The sequence below is a fragment of the Sceloporus occidentalis genome, unplaced genomic scaffold, assembly GCF_023333645.1.
Source record: "Sceloporus occidentalis isolate IW3139 unplaced genomic scaffold, rSceOcc1.0.p SCAF_68, whole genome shotgun sequence".
NCBI classification, from domain to species: domain Eukaryota; kingdom Metazoa; phylum Chordata; class Lepidosauria; order Squamata; family Phrynosomatidae; genus Sceloporus; species Sceloporus occidentalis.
Window position 1 is genome coordinate 1,923,623 of NW_028317048.1, and position 18,855 is coordinate 1,942,477.

General features: G+C 40.7%; 1 protein-coding gene across 1 annotated transcript; it reads left to right on the top strand.

Moving 5' to 3' along the window:
• Positions 1 to 2,684: 2,684 nt before the first annotated feature.
• On the top strand, positions 2,685 to 18,563 carry LOC149286493 (serine/threonine-protein kinase Nek5-like). The gene is made up of 20 exons (XM_089493918.1): positions 2,685 to 2,801; positions 3,488 to 3,584; positions 3,792 to 3,889; positions 4,865 to 4,948; positions 5,029 to 5,099; positions 5,763 to 5,849; positions 6,453 to 6,507; positions 6,854 to 7,054; positions 7,149 to 7,245; positions 7,836 to 7,963; positions 8,316 to 8,491; positions 8,831 to 8,897; positions 10,581 to 10,712; positions 11,275 to 11,358; positions 13,045 to 13,125; positions 14,689 to 14,866; positions 16,500 to 16,634; positions 17,286 to 17,402; positions 17,585 to 17,696; positions 18,368 to 18,563. Exons 1-20 carry the CDS (start codon positions 2,685 to 2,687, stop codon positions 18,561 to 18,563), a joined length of 2,313 nt encoding a protein of 770 aa, XP_089350044.1.
• The last annotated feature ends 292 nt before the right edge of the window (positions 18,564 to 18,855 follow it).

An 18,855-nucleotide genomic window follows, 5' to 3' on the forward strand; every position in this document is an offset into this window, starting at 1 on the left:
AAATTGTGAATTCATCGTTATTTAACTCTTTAACACCTGTTAATTAAAATCTACCAGTTATTTCCATGTCTGCTGGAACTTTGAATTATTGATTCCATTTGACTCTGCTTCTTGGGGATCACGGCCCTACTGTGATCCAGAAAACAATTCTCAATTCTGTGATGGACAGCACTTAACCCTTTAGTTAACCCAGCTTTAGAATGGACCCAGGACCTGCGTTTTGATCTGATGTTTGGGGTACGGTGGTTTTTTTAATTCATTGTTATACACAATATTTTAATACATCCAAATGAGTTTCCTGATACAGGCCTTATTCCAGAAAGGATTTATGTTTCTTACGTCTATAAGGAAAATGGACACAGTCTTACTGGTCTAAAGGATGGAAAAGATGGCGTCTAATGAGCGAACACCCATCATATACGCACATCGGCGCTCACCCAGCAAATTGGGGGGATTCCATCAAATAGTTAATATTTTAAAAAGGAGAGAATTTATGTTCCTCATGTTTGTAGGGAAATGGATACAGCCTTACTGGTCCAAAGGATACCTTTTATTGAGATAACCCCGAAACATATATAGAGTTACAGGAGCCTTCGGGACGTCTGAGGTGAGATCCTGAAGATTCCAAAAATCCCTTCAACCCTTAACTGGTGTTTGTAATAAAAGCAAGTTATATTCTGTATTGTGTTAATTTGTTAGATACAGATTTTGATTGGCTGCTCAGAAGTTGGCCTCGATCCTCTTAGACAAGCGGTGATGTACAAATAAAAAAAAGGGTTCCTTGTAAAGGGTTCTAGAGTTGCGTGCGTTTAATGTGCACCCGGGGTTCTTCTTAAGACTCTCCGGACACAAAGAAATCTTGCATTGCTTATATTGCTTAACGCATCGGTAGCCAAAAGCAAGAAGATGCCAACCCGTAGGGTTACCAAACGCTTTATTTAACATATAAACGCACACACGGCAAGCACAGAAATGGGTGAAGGGAGACAAATTATGTATAAGTTAGTACAGAACACATATATTCTGCTGAATGCGTTAATAAATGCAGTGTGCTCAATGCCCTGGATGTAGTGTAACCTAGAACCAGGAACAGAAGCTGATGGCACAGAACTACAGGTCCCAGCATGCACCTCGCGGGGTGCCGCTCTCAGGCACGGTCCCTCCTGCCTCCCGGCGTCTGGTTACCTTGAAGCAGAGGAGCTGAAGCCTGTCGGTAAGTATGGTTGGGGCTGGGATTTGTGCGTGTGGGCGATGTCTGGTTACACAGGGGGAGCTGTGGCATGTCTGGGGTTTATGGATAAGGGGTGAGGAGGCAGGAAGACTTTGCTTTTTAGGCTTGTTGCGTCTTGTAACCATAGCAACAAGGAGGCGGGGCAATTTATCCTGAAATTATGTTTCCTTATTGTTACCCCCATCAGGGTTCTGGGCTACCCACAGAGCTGTGGCAAAAACTCTCGGGGCCTTTACCTGCCAAAGCTGCTGCTGTCATATTACCCCTTCATGTGGGTAACATAAACATGGCCCTTCCTTATTATTTGCTTGCGGAAGTTGAGATAATTCTGTTTTGGAGTAAAGATACCAGCATCAGCCAAGAGACAGAACTGTCACCACAGGGAAGCTCTCTCAGCACCAAACATTTTTAGGTATAAATACTTTTTTTAACTTTTTTAACTAAACTAAAGTTTTACTTTACTGAGCGGGTGGTAGGTGGACAGCATCCGACTCCCAGCAGAAGTGGTAGATAGCCATAAAGCTATCCTGGGGTCTTTACATCGGGATAGATGAGCAGACTAGATGGGCTGAACGGGTTCTCTTAAAATGCGACGCTTAAACATTAACCCTTTAATAGCCCGTTTTAAAGATTCTATGCAGTGACTGTCCAAATATGTTACCCGCGTGGCTGTAATACTGATCCTTGTGAAAACCTTGACTTGTTATTTTTTTAAAGAGACACCTGCACTTAAGCCATTGTACAGCGCTGCCGAATATGATGGCGCTATAGAAAACAATAATATCCACCATGGCAAACTGGGAGCAAAAGCACCGTTTGGGGGTCTTCTATACAGTGTAAGATAGGAAGGAGTCAGTCCCAGACTATGGGACCCTATGAACCTGCCCCCTTTACTTTGAAATTGGGGCAAAAATCCTTTAATTTTATAAACACCTCCATTAGTTTCCCCTCCTATCTCTGCTTTAGCTCTTTTGTTATTATGAACATTAATTTATTACAACTGTGATCATAAATAGCCAACAAAGTAAGTAAGTTTGAGCTACTGAATGAAACAATACAATTTCTATAAAGAATATATTCATATATAATAATTAAAAATCCCCTAATAATCCACAAAGGGATACAAGGGAGTTTAGGGAAGAAATAAAAAGAAAACTCTATTACTTTAGATCAGAAATAACTCCTTGAAATGAAAATAGAGCCAATTATAAGGCTCTATTCATTTATTTCACGATTAAATCATTTTTTCTTTTCCCTTTTTTGTTCATAATAATAATAATATTTAGAACATATGCTGCGTAAATTGCAGGCGCCATATAAATAAAAGATAGCAATAATAATAGTAATAATATAAAATCAGGCACTCTGTATCATACATTTTCCTTTAAAAAATGCATTTTTTGGTTATTTTATGATCTGTTCCTTTTCTTTTTCAACAAGCGCTAGAGACGCAATGGATAAATACGAGATTGTTCGGAAGATTGGAGAGGGGGCGTTCGGAAAAGCATTCCTCGCAAGAGCAAAGGCTGATAATCTGAATTGCGTAATCAAGGAAATTAACCTGTTGAAGGTAAGCGGTGTTACCAAGATAACCGCGTTATTATTATTACCAATGCCCATATATTATTGGTGGGCATAACTACATTTCCACTCCACTATCCATGATCAGCGATGGGCTGCCACCTGTTAAGGTTTCACCTGGGGGTCCTGGGTCCCACGTTTACCTCTTTATGTCCCGGGAAATGCTGGACTGATGACCTTTTGAATCCAAATTCTACAAGGGGGACACTGAACAGCCTTTGGACAAGTAAAAGCTCCCGTCTTCCGCGGTAAGCATGGCCCTGGAATGTGCATGGAAGACGCGGAGGGAGAGACGTGTTCAGCGTTGGTGGGTGAGAGTTGGATGGAAGTAGGTTGAGATGCAGTCCCATCAGTAGATGCCCATTGTGCGCTTGCCGTGGCTGTCGGCTGATGTGTATTGTGGGAGCGGATCCCGCAGGTGGGAATATCCCTGTGGAAGGTATAAAACAGTATTTAAAGGGACACTCCAGGCATCTCATTCACACCCCACACGTCTGCATTTGCCCCTTTTCAGACCCTGTTTGGAGATACGTTAGCCCACTAGACAGTCCCGGCGCTGGATACAGACTACTTTAATATGCCTTCTTCTTTAGGGGGTCTGTCCTTTTAATGAATGGCTTCCCAAGAATATTTTATTCATTTTTTTTTTTATTTTATTGTTCTTTTCTTCTTTAGATGCCGCAAAAAGAAAAGGAAGCTTCTCACAAAGAAGTGACCCTGTTGGCCAAGATGAAGCATCCAAACATCGTAACATTTTTCACTGCAGTTGAAGGTCAGCTGGTGGGAACTCCATAGAGCATGAAGCATCATTTGAGTGAAAATATCTAAATATAATATTATTAATTATCACATGAACGCCCCATCATTGCCGGTTGGAATAAATGTAATTCATTACGCCTCCAGTTATGGGTGTCTGCACGATATTGTTTGTTTAGCGAGCAGGCTGGTCGTTGTACGAGCAATTTCTTTTTTCTCCCAGAAAGGAATAAGTTATACATCGTCATGGAGTATTGTGATGGCGGCGACCTGATGAAGAGAATAAACAGACAACGAGGGCTTCTTTTTGATGAAGATCAGGTAGTTAATATACTGTATATTCAAATATATTCAAAAAGTGTCTGACTTTGACCATCATCAAGAAAGAGGAAAAAAAACAAATCTGTCCCCCATATAGAAGAAAACGCTAAATGTTTTCAAGGTTTTATGCGCTGATGGAGACCATACATAGGGACTGTCAGGGTTTGACCAAGTCTCAGGTTTTTTGCCCCAATCCCTGGGTGAAGGGGCAGATTCTAAGCGTCGCAGTCTGTATCTGACTCCTTTTTTTTATTCCACGGTGCTGTGATTATATATAAGACTTCCAACTGGCGCTTTTGCTACCAGTTTGTTATGGTGAATATCCCTGCTTGAATGCAGGTGACCGGTATTAGAGCCAATTGCTTAACACGTTTGGTGAGTCACAGCATAGGGGTGTCAGGGGTCTCAGGGTCGGCTCGCTTAACAAGTTCCCAGATATGCCCGTGACTTTTGGGTCCAAACATACATTGGCATAAGGAATGTACCTTCTTAATTTTAACTTAGCTAAGTTATGGAATGAATAAGATTTTCTTCTATGTATTAACATTTCAGGAGCATTAAAGCCAATTCCGTTATTACCTGAATTTCTTGTTTTTTGTTTTTCTTACACCGTGAATGTGGAAACCGACCAGTTGACAAAATGGCTGCATTTTACCCGTAAGACTTTAAAGAAATGAACACTAAGGACATGTTAGATACCGTGAAATGGTCACTGATACTGCAGGAAGAGTTACTAGACTCCCGTCAGCTTTAGTACGTAGGGCAGGGGGAAGACTCGCCTTTCAGAAGTGTTTCTGCCAAGGGTTTGTGATCGAGCCAATAAAACACATCGACTTGGCTACCGTCTTCTGTTCTATTAAAGAAATAGAAATATTTCCATTTTTAAACATAAATTATTATTATTTTTTTTGTATTTTCTATTTATTTATTTATTTATTTATTTCCTTTTTCTGAGTATTGGGGTTTTTGTTGCAGATCCTGAATTGGTTTGTGCAGATTTCCCTGGGTCTTAAACATATCCACGACCGGAAAGTCCTACATAGAGATATTAAGGCGCAGGTACATGCGATATTTTCCGTTATTGTCTCCGTAGATTGCAGGCGTAAGCGATCGGTTACTCTTTCTTTTTTTCTCCGCAGAACATCTTTCTCTCTGGTAACGGGACTGTTGCCAAACTGGGCGACTTTGGCATAGCGAGAGTCTTAAACAAGTAAGCGTGAATGGTTAACCATACACTGACTGGTCCATAGAAAGAAATGTCCCTCGTCTCTCCTATACCTTGGTGATTAACCCCCTAAAGCAGACGTCATGTCATAAACCTTTCTAGCTTATAACAAGTATTTGATTGTATACTAGTCCTATCATAATGATTCAAACGTATTTCCTTTTAAAACAGGCATTTAAACAATCTTACATTATTAATTAGGTGATTAAAATATTAGAGCTAGTTAACATTGTTTGGCATTATTTACGTTGCTTTGATTCTATAATCGGTCAACTGATTATATTTTCTAATCTTAAATAAATCCAGAACAAGGTTGCCAGGAAAATAATGCGGCTCCTCCGGTTTACGACAGTTGTATTATATTTTTTATTATTTTTATTATTATTTATTTTGTTATTTTCCTTAGACTTGCTATTTAATATAATGCTAAGGAGGTATTGATGCTGTATGTAGAATTTCAGGGTTTTAGGGATGTGTGCATAGTGGACCCCATTGCCTGAGGGTGTATTCACTAACCCACCAGTTTACCGGTCACTTCAGTGCATCAACTCAAGAATTTCACTATACAGCGCTACAGAATCTGCTGGCGCTATATAAATAAATGTAGAATACATAATAATGCATAATACATTTCTTTCCTTTTTAAAGCACAATGGAGCTGGCTCGTACCCGCGTTGGAACGCCTTATTACCTTTCACCTGAAATCTGTGAGAATCGGCCTTATAACAACAAGACGTATGTCGCGATTTACTTATACCTTACCTAGCAGGGCTTAGCGTTTTTCTTGTAAATGTGAATTCAGCCCTTAAAGTCATAAATATTTTAAAAGGCAAAGGTATCCGTTCGCTGCAAACAGAGGGAGAAACGGTTATTTGCAACGCGAGTAGCCTAACTTTTTCTTTGCTTTTACGATGACACCGCGGTTACAGGGTATATATGGATGTATAAATGGATGTATATAATATACAACTAAACTCATCTACTGTATTGGTGAATTAGCCATTATACACATTGGCATGTGCCGGGGGGGGCAAGATCTGGGGGTCCTCAGTGCTCTAATGGGTAATCCACCCCCGCACTGTGCAGGCTACTGTAGTTGGGAGGTAGGTGGCCGCTGGAGCCCAGGGGCCACTGGAGGGCCTTAGCCTGACACTGATCTACTAGCAACATATGATATGATTTGGCAAATTCTGTTTTACCAATTAGTTTAGACAGATCTTAAAAAGATTTTACGTCCCTAGAAATGCCCCCCCCCCCCCGCAGCATCATTTATTTTGTACAGATGTGATTAGCGCTCTATTTGTGGTTGTGTTTTAATGCTTTTGTTCTCTGTTTCAGGGATATCTGGTCTCTAGGTTGTGTGCTGTATGAACTGTGTACATTAAAGCATCCCGTAAGCATTTCTCTTTATACTTTCAAATGTTAAATGTGCTCCTTAGATTCAAAGACGTGCCCGCCGATGTACCCACCGACTACCCGCCGCACCGCCCGGGAAAAGCTAGTTTTAAGCCACTGATCACATTTATATATTCCGGACCAAATTCTACATCTGAATAAGTTTCTGTCCATTTTTGGTGTGTTTATAAAGGGCATTTTTGGGTCCCAGTATTACACGTGAGACGCAGTAAGGAACATGCCATTGGTTTCTACTGTTATATCCAAGATATGTATCACTATATATTTAATTTGTGAGGATTATTCCCCACTTCATATCATTCTGTTTGACTTTTATTGTAAAGTTTGAAGCAGGTAGCTTACACCAGCTGGTGGTGAAGATCTGTAGAGGTCGCTACGAGCCGCTCTCCTCGAAATACTCTTACGACCTCCGGATCCTGATATCGCAGCTTTTTAAAATATCCCCACGCGACAGACCATCGATCACCTCCATATTAAAGAAGCCATTTTTGGAAAGGCTTATAAACAGGTTCCTGAGTCCAGAGGTAAGTGTCTGTCGCTACTGAATGCATCACGTAGGGTAACGTTGGAAAGAGTAAATATGATTTTTTTAGTTGTTTATGTTGTTTTTATCTCCAGCAAATTCAGGATGAATTCAGCCACACAGTCTTACACAGAAAGAGACAGCCAACATCAACGAAAGTCGGCCGTACCCCAGCACCCAGACCGTCTCCAGGTAATGTCCAAAAGTACAGCCCCACGCACTGTATATTCTTCATCCTGAATATCGACATCTACAAGCACCCTGGAGACTATCAGTTTGAGGACTAGCCCAACCAGGAACATGCTTGCCTGAAACACAATTGGCACACACAGAAACCACAATCTGGCCATTTGTGTCCAGTTCACAAAATGGGACGCTCTTATGAGGTTTTGCCATGGAGCAGGGTTTTCATTAGACTTTGTATGTGACTTTTCCACCTGTTAATAGGTATTTAAGTACTATTTTTACACAAGTTGATTTATAAACCCATTTGTTGCTGTTTCTGTACATGTTAATGTGGCATTTAGAGCTGCAGACACTGTGATTCGCACATACCCACCAAACATTCTGAATTCCAGGAAAGGACGAATGAATGAAGGAGGGAACATCGAATGAATAAAATGTCAGTTCTGGCTCTGCTGCTAGTGCCTGTACATGTACACGTGTTCAAAGCCTGATGCACAACATTTACACAGAACATCAGTGACTTTCAATCTAATATGAACATCCTCTCATTTCACAGTTTATTTTAATGAAATTATTATGGATTTTTTTTTTGTAAGCTACAAAAGGGGAAAGGCTAAAATTGAATCCACAGAGGGCCAAGTTGGTAACACCTCCCAGGAGAGACGGACTACCAAAAAAGAATGAATGGAAGTCCCCTGTAAACGTCCAGCAGCACATGGCCAAGGTGAGGAATGACAGCGGAACATGTTTTACCCTCGTGATTCTGCTATAGTATAGCACTACCTGCGGTGCCTGGAAGGATCTTCTTCTGGATTTTGTGCTAGTAGATGTTTTAAGGTTTCTCGTATTTTATACAAGACCCCCTGTGCATTCAATAAATCATACACTTATAGTGACAATGAACAGAAACGTTAAAGTACATGTACCACGGTCTAGAGACAATGCTGTGTTGTTCTTTTTCACCATACTGTGAATATATCACAGACTATACTGGGTATTATTACATTATGAATATTACAGTATGAGTACATCAGCTATGGAACTTTACATAATAACATATTTTTGTTGTTGTTCAGTATTGGGAACGTAGATTGGATGTCCCCGAGAAACCAGCTGCGGTCAGATTACACGGGAATTACGGCCACTACTACGCTCAGTTGAACAACGTACAACAGCGAGCCTACGAGGTCCAGATGAACCAGCGAGTTGAGGAGTATTGTAAACAAAGAGACATCCAAATCCCGCAACAGTGGTAAGCATTTATCATACCCCCCAACATTACACGTGTCCAAATGGAGACACCTTTGAGGTTATGCCTATAGAAGTGGGACTATATACGGACGGGGCTATAGGTGGGGTCAGGAGCACTCAAGGAGAAGCCTGCAAGGTAATCTGTTTATATTTTAATTAAGTGTGTGTTTTTTGATGAGGAGGGGGACTTGGCTATAGTTGTCCCCCTGGACCAGAAGGTGCCAGCCCTCCCCTGACCACAAATTGTTAGTTGCAATGGCCGTATAATGTTGTGACTATATATTGTGGATAGGCCTTTTATTTATATGAGCTGATTAATAATACATCTGTTGATTTGTAGGCCAGCAGAGTATTTACAGAGACGTCAGGAAGCACAGCTATATAGAATAAAGGTAGAGAAGCAGTTGGTGAGTATTTTAAAAACTTATTTCTTTTTTATGATATATTTCTCTTACCTTATGTGAATCCTTTGTGGTTCTCAAAGCATGACCTCCAATTCATTTACGGCTTCCAACACCTATTACAATGCACTGCATTACAAAGAGAGAATAAGAGCTCGCTCTGTTATAAAATAAATCAAACTAGACAAATGTCACGTCTGCAATACAGCAGAGGATCCTCGCTGCAGAAATTGGGAAGGCGCCTCCTGGTCAGGCAGAAGAGTAGTCGGGGTCACAAGCAGAGGTCAGGGCAGGCAGCAAACAGCAAAGGTCAAAAACTAGCCGGAGTCAGAATCAATAAATATCAAACAAATCAAGGAACGCTAGTGAAGGCTATAAGGCACTGTCACAGGCAAAGGTGAAGTGCATACTGAGGGTTTAAATATCCCTCTCAATAACAGGATCCTCCTACCCACCTAATTAGGGGGAGGAGGAAAAAAGATAAATGTCGCTTTAAGAAGCGACATGAATATTTATGAGTTAGCCTCCTGACGTCGAGGCGCGCGCCCCGTCAGGATCCAGTGATCTCTGTGGGGACGCGCGTCTATCCGAAAAACGGACCTGGCGGCGGTTCCCGCCGACGGAACGAGCAGGGGGCTGGACGCGCGGGCTGCGTCTCAGCTCCCCTACCCGCGGGACAACGGAGGAGGTAACAACAAATGATGGTGTACCAGCACTGTGCACAAGGTGTCAGTATACGACTATAATAAACTCTGTGTTTACTAAATGGATATAAGAGTGGGAGTGGTCTCTTTTTAAGTTTTTCCTTGGTCCTCCTTGCAAACGCATGGAAGGATTCTGCATAATCCCCCCATATGTGTTTGCCAACCCCCCAAAAGCTCCTACGATCGGATTCTATGTTTCTATGCAGACTACTGTATTTATTGTAACTCCCATTTATTATGCTATAAACTGTTAAGCTCTATAACTGTCAGTGCTTAATAAATACATATCTAACAGCATGACTATGTATGTTCCCTTTCTCCTTTATGTGGTGCACTGGCCACATACCGTACCTTACACGTATTTGTGATCGATGATGTGCCAGGTTAAGGCAAAGACAGAAATGTTTGGCAAGGGTGTAGTACCACGTGGATCCATTCCAAAGACACACTGACTTCGTGGCTCACTTCTAGCACATTACCCTAAGAGAAGTTGGGGGGGTCTCTCCAATGTCTCCCCAATGTCTCCCGTGGGTCATATCATTTAACAGCTTTCAATGCATGTTCCATTAAGCCGATGTTTCAGCCGCTGATAAGAGCCCACCAACTCCAGATGGCAAGTCCAGTCAAGTTGGAGCCAGCTAATTTTATTTAATACCAGTTGATAGATTGCTGCCAACGTTGAGTGGTCTAACTTGGCCTTTAGTAAAAGGACCAAAAAGATCAGTTATGCCAGACTGCATAATAATGTGGTTTAAAGATAGCAGTTTGTCTGCTGTTTCTAATCTAATGTGTCTAATAAAACATTTGTATTATTGAACAGCATTCAGTGCCAAAGGACAAATGTGAGATATTAATCTTCAGAATGAATAATCGTTGCATCTAATGACCTCATTTCTGAAAGCAGGACTTCACAGAGAAGATCATGCATGTGCCCATTTATACCTCAATGTTTATTCTATTCTCAACGTATTTCTTTAATGTGTAGGGTCTACGGCCATCCTCTGCTGATCATTTCTACAAACCAGTGCAAGTTCCAAGACCTGAAATCCACCCTGAACAGCACTTGGAGAGGACACCACAGAGACAGCAGCCCAGGAACAACGAGAAAGAAGAACAGGTAGAATCTTTATCCCGCCTTTATCTCATCATTTATACAACATGAAAGCGCAGAAGAAGTGGCTTCACAACCAGGTAGATTGTCAAGCCTGAGGAATGATGACGACTAGAAGGGACAGAACGATAGTGCTAGTTCTGCAACAGGCATATAACAATCATATCCCACAGCACTGTACAATGGGTTAACAAGACATAACAACTATTACATAACAATTTTCACCTACTGGGTTGTCTTCAGGTTATCCAGGGAATAATATTTATCAAGTGTAAATTGAAAACACAGTCGGTGTGGATGACAGCTGTTGAGGACACATATATTCACTAGCCTCCAGTATTGGCACTTCCACAACACTCCTGCAAACTATTTTTACAATTCTCGATTAGTGAATAATTATAATAATATATAGAGAGCTTGTTTCCAGGCGGTTCCTCTCCCTACAGAATTACCATGTGAGGGCAGTGAGCCTCAACTAATTATCAGCCTGAGTATCAGCCTTTCCTAACATCAGATGAACTGTCTTAGCCGTATGCCCAGTGATAACTTATAATGTTTTACCTGACAGTACCTGAAACAGCTTGAACTCATTCGCCAGCAGTATTATAGTGAAGTGAAAGAAAATAAAGTCAAAGCTGGAGGAGGCTATCAGGTAAATACAATTGTTTGTGTGTGTGTATGTGTTTAATGAAAATAAAAGTTAGATCCCGTTCTGGGATTATCTCTCATTCCAGTGAGAGAGGCTCGATCTTAATGACATATTTTTAAAGGAAATAATGTAACCCAGGTGCAGCACCATCTTATCGTTTATGATGTGCAGCACCATCTCATAAAACAGAATCATTTAAATTTGGTGACCCATATTCAGTGCCTTTTACATTGGGTTTTAATGCATGGTCGACTATGCAGTGCACACTCAGATCTACAAACAAAATCTTCATTAATTACATTGGAACAAAAGCAGTTATATGAGTGTTACAGCTGATCGGGTCTTCATCAAGGTGAGCTAAATAAAGAATCAAGCAATAAGAGATAAAAAAAAATATAGAGTTTAAATACCCTAGGACTGGAAGAACTCAAGCGAGGAAGATGCTTCACGCCGAAAAGCTGTTTTGACAACTAATAGTGCTGTAATAGTGATGCAAAGGTAAAGCTTGGCCAAAATTGGTTCATGCAACAATGATCTAAAGCACACCAGCAAATCTACAACAGAATGGCTAAAAAATAACAGAATCAGGGTGTTGCCATAGCCCAGTCAAAGTCCAAACCTCAACCCGATTAAAATGCTGTTGTGGGACCTTAATAGAGCTGTGCATAAACAAATGGCCGCAAACCTCAATGAAGCAACGTTGTAGAAGAGTGGGCCTAAATTCCTCCACAACAGTGCTAGAGAATTAGAGAGTCACACAGAAATGTAATACTTCTAGTTATTGCTGCTAAAGATGGTTCTACAAGCTATTAAAGGTGTACTTAGTTTTTCACACATGGCTTCTCAATTTTGGCTTTGTTTTTGTTGCATAAATTATGGCATGGTGTAATATGTCATGTGTTGTTGTTCACCTCATTTTTAGACCTGCTAAGAAACAGATGATCATTATTATGTCCTGATATGTAAAACCATAGAATTCAAAGAGGGTGTACTTTCCTTTTCACATGACTAGCCATTAGCATGTGTTTTATCTCAGCCCAATCTGCTAGACAAACATCCTGACTCCTTATCATACTGACTAGTGGTAACCAATAGAATTGCTCAGTACTAATCACATAGCCGGACACTCTGACTAATGAAATTCTGGAGAAGTAGACTTCATTAGTATTGCTATAAAATGTCATCTCAATGTAGTGTCTGAGCAGGGAAAGTCACTCGAAATATCGCATTATTGGTCTGCAGATAAAGGGTTTATTTGAACATCGCATTTATGACAGCACTGTATTTTGTCCTCATGAAGAAAAATATGATTTCTATGAGACTTCCCCTTTAAGATACCGCAATCACTAGCTATAACGTTTTGTGAATGGAGCCCACTGAACATTGCTATTCAAGATGTTTAAAAAATGAATTATGCTGGCAAAAGAAATAATCATATATTGCATGTTATATAATATTATACAGGAGGCCCCTAAGGTTCCAAAGGCAACCTACGTAGTGAAGCCAGGGAGGAATGGAAAGGGGACACCTCACAGAGACCAGCCTGATACCCCACAGCCGGCGGAGGTAATAGTGGAAAGATCACAAATAAAGCCAAATGCTCCTTTTGTGTCACTTGCTACTATGGAGGTTCCATGTTAGATGTGGAACCTGTTAAGTGCCAAAAATAACATTCTGTTTGTCTTTAAGGACATTGAAAAACATTTAATTCAAATCTCTGTGCAAAACAGACAAGAAAGAAAAGCACTGGAAGAAAAGTATAAAGTCAAGGTATGATTTCTGGTATCTGAAACTAACTACTTTACAAGTACTTTCTTATAAATTTGTTTAACATGCAGGAATATACATAGAATTGAATAATTACTTGCCTTAGCGAGAAGCTGCAGATGCAGAGCTGCTGCAGAACACACTCTTCATGTTCTTATGTTTCCTGCAACTGATCTGCATCCATCAGCGGCAGGAAAGCGAGGAGAGATTGTTTCCCCTGAGCTCCCAGCAAGGACAAGCCCTGAAGAAGACTTTCCCCAAGCCATGAAAGGCACAAAGCTGCCAGGACCCAAGTGTTGTCTGGGGGAGGCTTCCAGAGCCTGGCTTAGCTGGGTCTGGCAGGGAAGTGAAGTGAGTAGTTAGGCTGGTTGGTCTGGGCCAGCAAAATGTAGTGAGAGAGAGTGGTCCGATTGTGTTAGGCTTTTCTTTTATAATTTTCACTTGTAAATACAATCACACTTCCTCAGAATACTGCTCCTGAGCCTTATTGCCCTAGAGGGCCATGCTTAATATCCATACAAGATACTTTATTGGACCTCCACTACAGGGTTTTGTATAAACTAACAACCTCTGATAAATGTATTTTAAATGTATAATTGGAATAGTTTCTTGTAAATTTAGAATTCATGTTAATATATTTGAAACCAGTGTTTTTTCTAATCTGTCACTTGGAACGTAATCACAGGACAGCTTGCATGTCGCCCACACTTGTTTTTATTTGATGCTTTTTTCTATCAAATTAAATGTCTAAAAGTCTGTAGCATTATTGGTTATATGGAAGAGAGCTGAAATATATATATAGCTCAAAGTAAAAAGGGGTTGAAATGTATTGTCGTCATCCTTTTTCTGACAATAGACATGTGAAGGAAAATTAAAGGAAAGGATTATTTCATTTAATTAATGTAAAAAACAATGACGTCCTTTAAGCATCCTAAGGTTTGTGTATAAGGAGGGGTTCAGTCCTGAACCCCGCAGGAGATTTTCTAGGGTCATACAAGGCCAAGGGTCCATAATAGATTTAAGAGAACTTTAGACTTTGTGCGCCATATTCCTGACCTCCCAAAAAATACATACAGGGCTTAAGCTCCCTTAGCCACCCCGTATCAACACCTCTGATGCTTTGATACCCAGCAATTATTCTGCATTATGTGGGTAATATGGGATTGACACAAGACGATTGGAGACAACGTGTAAAATCTTCCCTTGATCTATACATTTGTTTTGTAGTTCTGCCATAATTTAGTCAAGAAGTACTCTTTAAGGTATGATACTTACGAGGAAATAAGTAGTTTATGATGCTTTGTAGGGTGGAGTGAAGTTTGAAATTGATTTACACGAACCTTTTCAAGAGGAAGACACCAAAGCGGATGAGGTAGGACGTGTGAATGCATGTGTAATAGTATAGGTCAAGCAAACATCTTCGGTATGAAAGGCAATTAATTCAGATACACCGTGTGTTTAGGTTTTTGTATGTGGCTAGATGAAGCATTTTCCGTTGATCTATACACATGCAAAAAAAGATTTGTCTTTAAGCTGCAATTTCCCATTTGTAGTGAGAACACCTAGATTAAATTGGATAACACAGATAGTACTCCTGCCTTCCTAATGGTGATTGATTTTGACATTGTGGTATCGTCACAGGAAGCTGATTTACTAAATGATACTCTGACATTTGATCATGGGAAGAAACTCGAGGATGTCAACTGGAGTGAGATGTACAAAGGTTGTGCCGTACAGGACTCAGGTAATAGCCTTCAGTTTAGTTGCTCTCTCAGGACCTATTCCATTTGTTAGACTGTATAAGGTTATTCACACACTTTCCATACTGTGCTCCTATGGCTTGTCCTCCTCTCTCTATATCAGTCTTCCATATCAGTCTTCTTTCTCACATGCCTTCTCCCCGGTCTCTGCGCCTCTGCGCCTTTTCTTTTCTTCTCCATACGTGCAAGATCTGAATCTATAGCACTTGCTGTGCATATATGATATAATATCCTGGCATATGATATGATATCCTGGAGCTCCCCATTCTCATTCATGTGTGAGGACATCGGATTCTGTTGATCTCAGCCAGTGTGGGCCACTAACAGGGATACTCTGATATCTCAAACCGCAGTTTTTTACAGTCGCCATAGAACCTTGTCTAGCCCTAGTATTTAATTGCCCCGTCCACTGCTTTCTGGTATTTTGTCTTTATACTGTAACTTCTTGTGATGTCATCCCAAGTACAGTAGGCTTTTGACAATCTACACCCACCACTAATGGGGTTTTTACCCCTTCTAGCCTGCTAGGTACTAGCATGACGGTAAATATAGCATTCCAATAAAGTAAAGCATTCTTTACAGACCTTGTGTTCATTACTATAAACAGCGGGTTTGCCACTGGCAGCATAAGCAAGACTATTAATCTCAAAATGATTCAAAAACAAAGAGCAAAAATCATAAACATGATGACAACAGACTTTTTTAACCATGAACAGTCATGCATACAGTATAGCGGGTATACATGCCAGGCTGATTCTCCCTACATGCAAATCAAACCAATTATACTTGCGAAATAGCCATAAAAAAGTGTATTTACCAATAGTAACAGGTCAGATAAAATATGTATAGTCTGGATAGCTCTCCTGTGCTAATATAATCTGAGTTGTCAATCTGTGTATTTTGCTGTGACTCTGCATATAACTATAAATGTGCGGCTATTCCAGTTTGAACTATATAATATGTCAGGGGAAAAGACCTAGATATTCTTGAAAGTCTGGTTAAACCGGATCAATCGGAAGCATTCTCTCTTCCCCAGATGGAGCCTTAGTGTTTAAATTTAATCGTAAGACATTTAAAGGCTTGCATGTAAACTTAAACACTCTAGACTGCCGGGAGAGGTGGGTGAAGACCCCACTACACCACAGAATCAATTGGCATGATCTCTGCCGGGCTCCTAGAATACCACTACATGCACGGGGGGGGGGGGGGCAGCTAGCATCCTAACGGGGTTCCACGCACGGAGCTGGCGCTCTAAGGGATTAACGAAATATCTCCAAAAGGAATACACCAAATTACATCAGAAAATGCATAATTTATCTCTAGACCATGTTTCATTTGTTAGAACGTATACATTTAATAGTATTGTATTTCTTTTGTAGATAGGTGCCATAGAATTACAGAGAAATACTCTCTAGCTTATCACATTAGTGCGGATACAAGTGTAAAATCACCCGTCTCTTCTATTGTGTCCCGTGTATAAGGAAGAAGTGACATATTAATCCTAGTCTTGTCATACACCTTGTATATATGTAATTTACGAAGCGCTGCGTAAATTGTTGGCGCTATATAAATAACAGATAATAATAATATTGTATTTTTGTTCATGTGGTTTTGTAGATGATACCAAACTGGGTGATAAAACAGCAGATAACCGGAAACAGTGGACTCCAGGAGTTCCTAAAACATTGCTGCATATTCTAGAGGCGGCTGACGTCACGTCTGTTAACGACACCGTGGCCGACATTGACCGTGGTGAGGAGCGACAAAAGTAACAACGAGCCTGTGTGATTAATCTACAGGAAGCAGGAAATCCCAAATGTTCTTTGTATAAACCCACGGTAGAGATAAAGAATAGTGATTCACAGAATCTACATACAGTAAGACAAGAATCCAGCACACAAAATCCAATTTAGCGTTTGACAGGCAAAGGTTACTGGAAGCTAGACGTGATCAGGATAGACTTACGGATATTTACACATATCATAAAATGGGTATTTGAACTTGATGAAGTAGCATTTTATAGCCCCATAATTGGTATGTACTATTACATATAATCTGTCTCCTTAGAAAGTAGTGCACAGCATAAGTTAATAATGCTCGCTTTACATGTGAACATGGCTAACGACCAATCTAAACTTGGGTCAAAGCCTGGGGGACTCAGGCTGATCTTGGCAGAGTTCCTGGGAATCATAGCCAATTGCTGACCGTGATTGGAACGCTGGACCAACCCAATCAGGGTCATCTGCCCTGACACAACGATGCACTGAATTGGGTAGAACAAACTGGTTAATGCTGGAGTCAGTAAACCGAGCTTACAGTACCTAGCAGTCTACTAAATACAGTCATGAGATTACCATTTTAGGTTAATTACTATTCCACATCTCATACTTTTTGTTTTGCCAGTTGATGACTTGCCCATAAATCGGAAGCAGTGGAAACACATGGCACCTGCTACGCTGTTAAAAGCCTTGGCTGAGGCGGAGATGGATAACTCCATTATCCATCATGAAGATGTGTGTGGTGAGAATAAAATGTTTCCTCCTCTGGTTCTCTGTGAAATGTAATACACAACCGGTGAGATCATAAGCAGGCGTTACACGAGAAGTAGTTCTCTGTATTCTGCTGTTTTTGACCGACCCATTCGCTCCATCTAAAACAATCTGGGACCACCATTAAATAAGTTGACCTTTTCTTCTGTTTAGATGGAACTTTGAAGCAATGGCCTCCAGTGAAGGGAGATGTGGAAACTGATGACGCATCAGAGGATGACTTGGATGAAGAGCGACTAGAACCAAGATCTGACGATGACGATACGTAAGAGTTTTACTGATAAGACTAAGCATGGGTCTGTTTTATATGGTAAAAGGCCTTCTTAATCAATAGACACTCCAACCATCATGTGCACCTTGAAATCGCAAGGTGACCCCTGTGCATATGCATTTACCCCTTTCCCCACCCCAGCTATATGTCATGTAGATGTCCACAGTCAACTCCAGCGTTGGGGTAGGGGCCTGTTCAGATCTCTTGTGCACATGCGCAGAAAGCACTCCTATTTTCAATTAGGGCATTCCTGTCACTGATTGGAGGCTTGGAGAAGCCAATCAGTTGTAAGAATTGCTGAACCACAGAAAGGAATGCTAACTGCAGCAGGAACACATAGTAAAGCACTTTAACGTGCATACTTCTTCAGTAAAGTGGCCCTAACAGGGCCCGGTGTGTCGGTGCGGGCTCCAGCTCAATGCCAGGCTTGGCCCTGATCTTTAGTGGATTAGTGAGCCATTTAAGGTGTCTTATCTTATGTCTGTGTCTACAAAAAGCAGTCTGGTTCATTGAACTGGATCTGCCTTAGCCTGTGCCAATCCATTGTTGGTTCACCTGGGTCATGAGGGACATAGAGGGTTAACCTGAAAAGCATAATTTAATGAATGATTAAAGTATACATTTTCACACCATGATACTACTTGATATAGCCTCTGTATTTACAGCAATTTCGAAGAATCCGAAGACGAACTCAGAGAAGAGGTCATGGACTCCATGGAAAGAGTTTTAGGTCACACAAAAGGAAAGGCGTTAGAAGAAAAGGTGGTTGAGAAAAAAGATTCTTGTGCAGAGAAGCCTGCCTTGGATACACGAAGTTCCGATGCTCAGAAGCCAGACCAGAGTTCAGCAGAAAACAGCTAAGAGGCAATAAGAGGAGACGGTTTGTAGCAATGGATGACAAGCTGCCTTTAATGTCAGGGTAGAGATAGTTATGTACTTCTCACATTTATGGGTAGTATGTATACAGCAGACACATGCAACAGAAAATCATCGTTCATGTATTGTAGTGGCGTACCAGTCTGTGTTTGGAAGCTGTTGCCATCAAGCCAAGGCAATCATTAATCGTAAAAGCTGATTACATATATCTATACATATACATATATACTGTATATGCAGACATTTAAATGTCCTAGACATGCAAAACAATATGTTT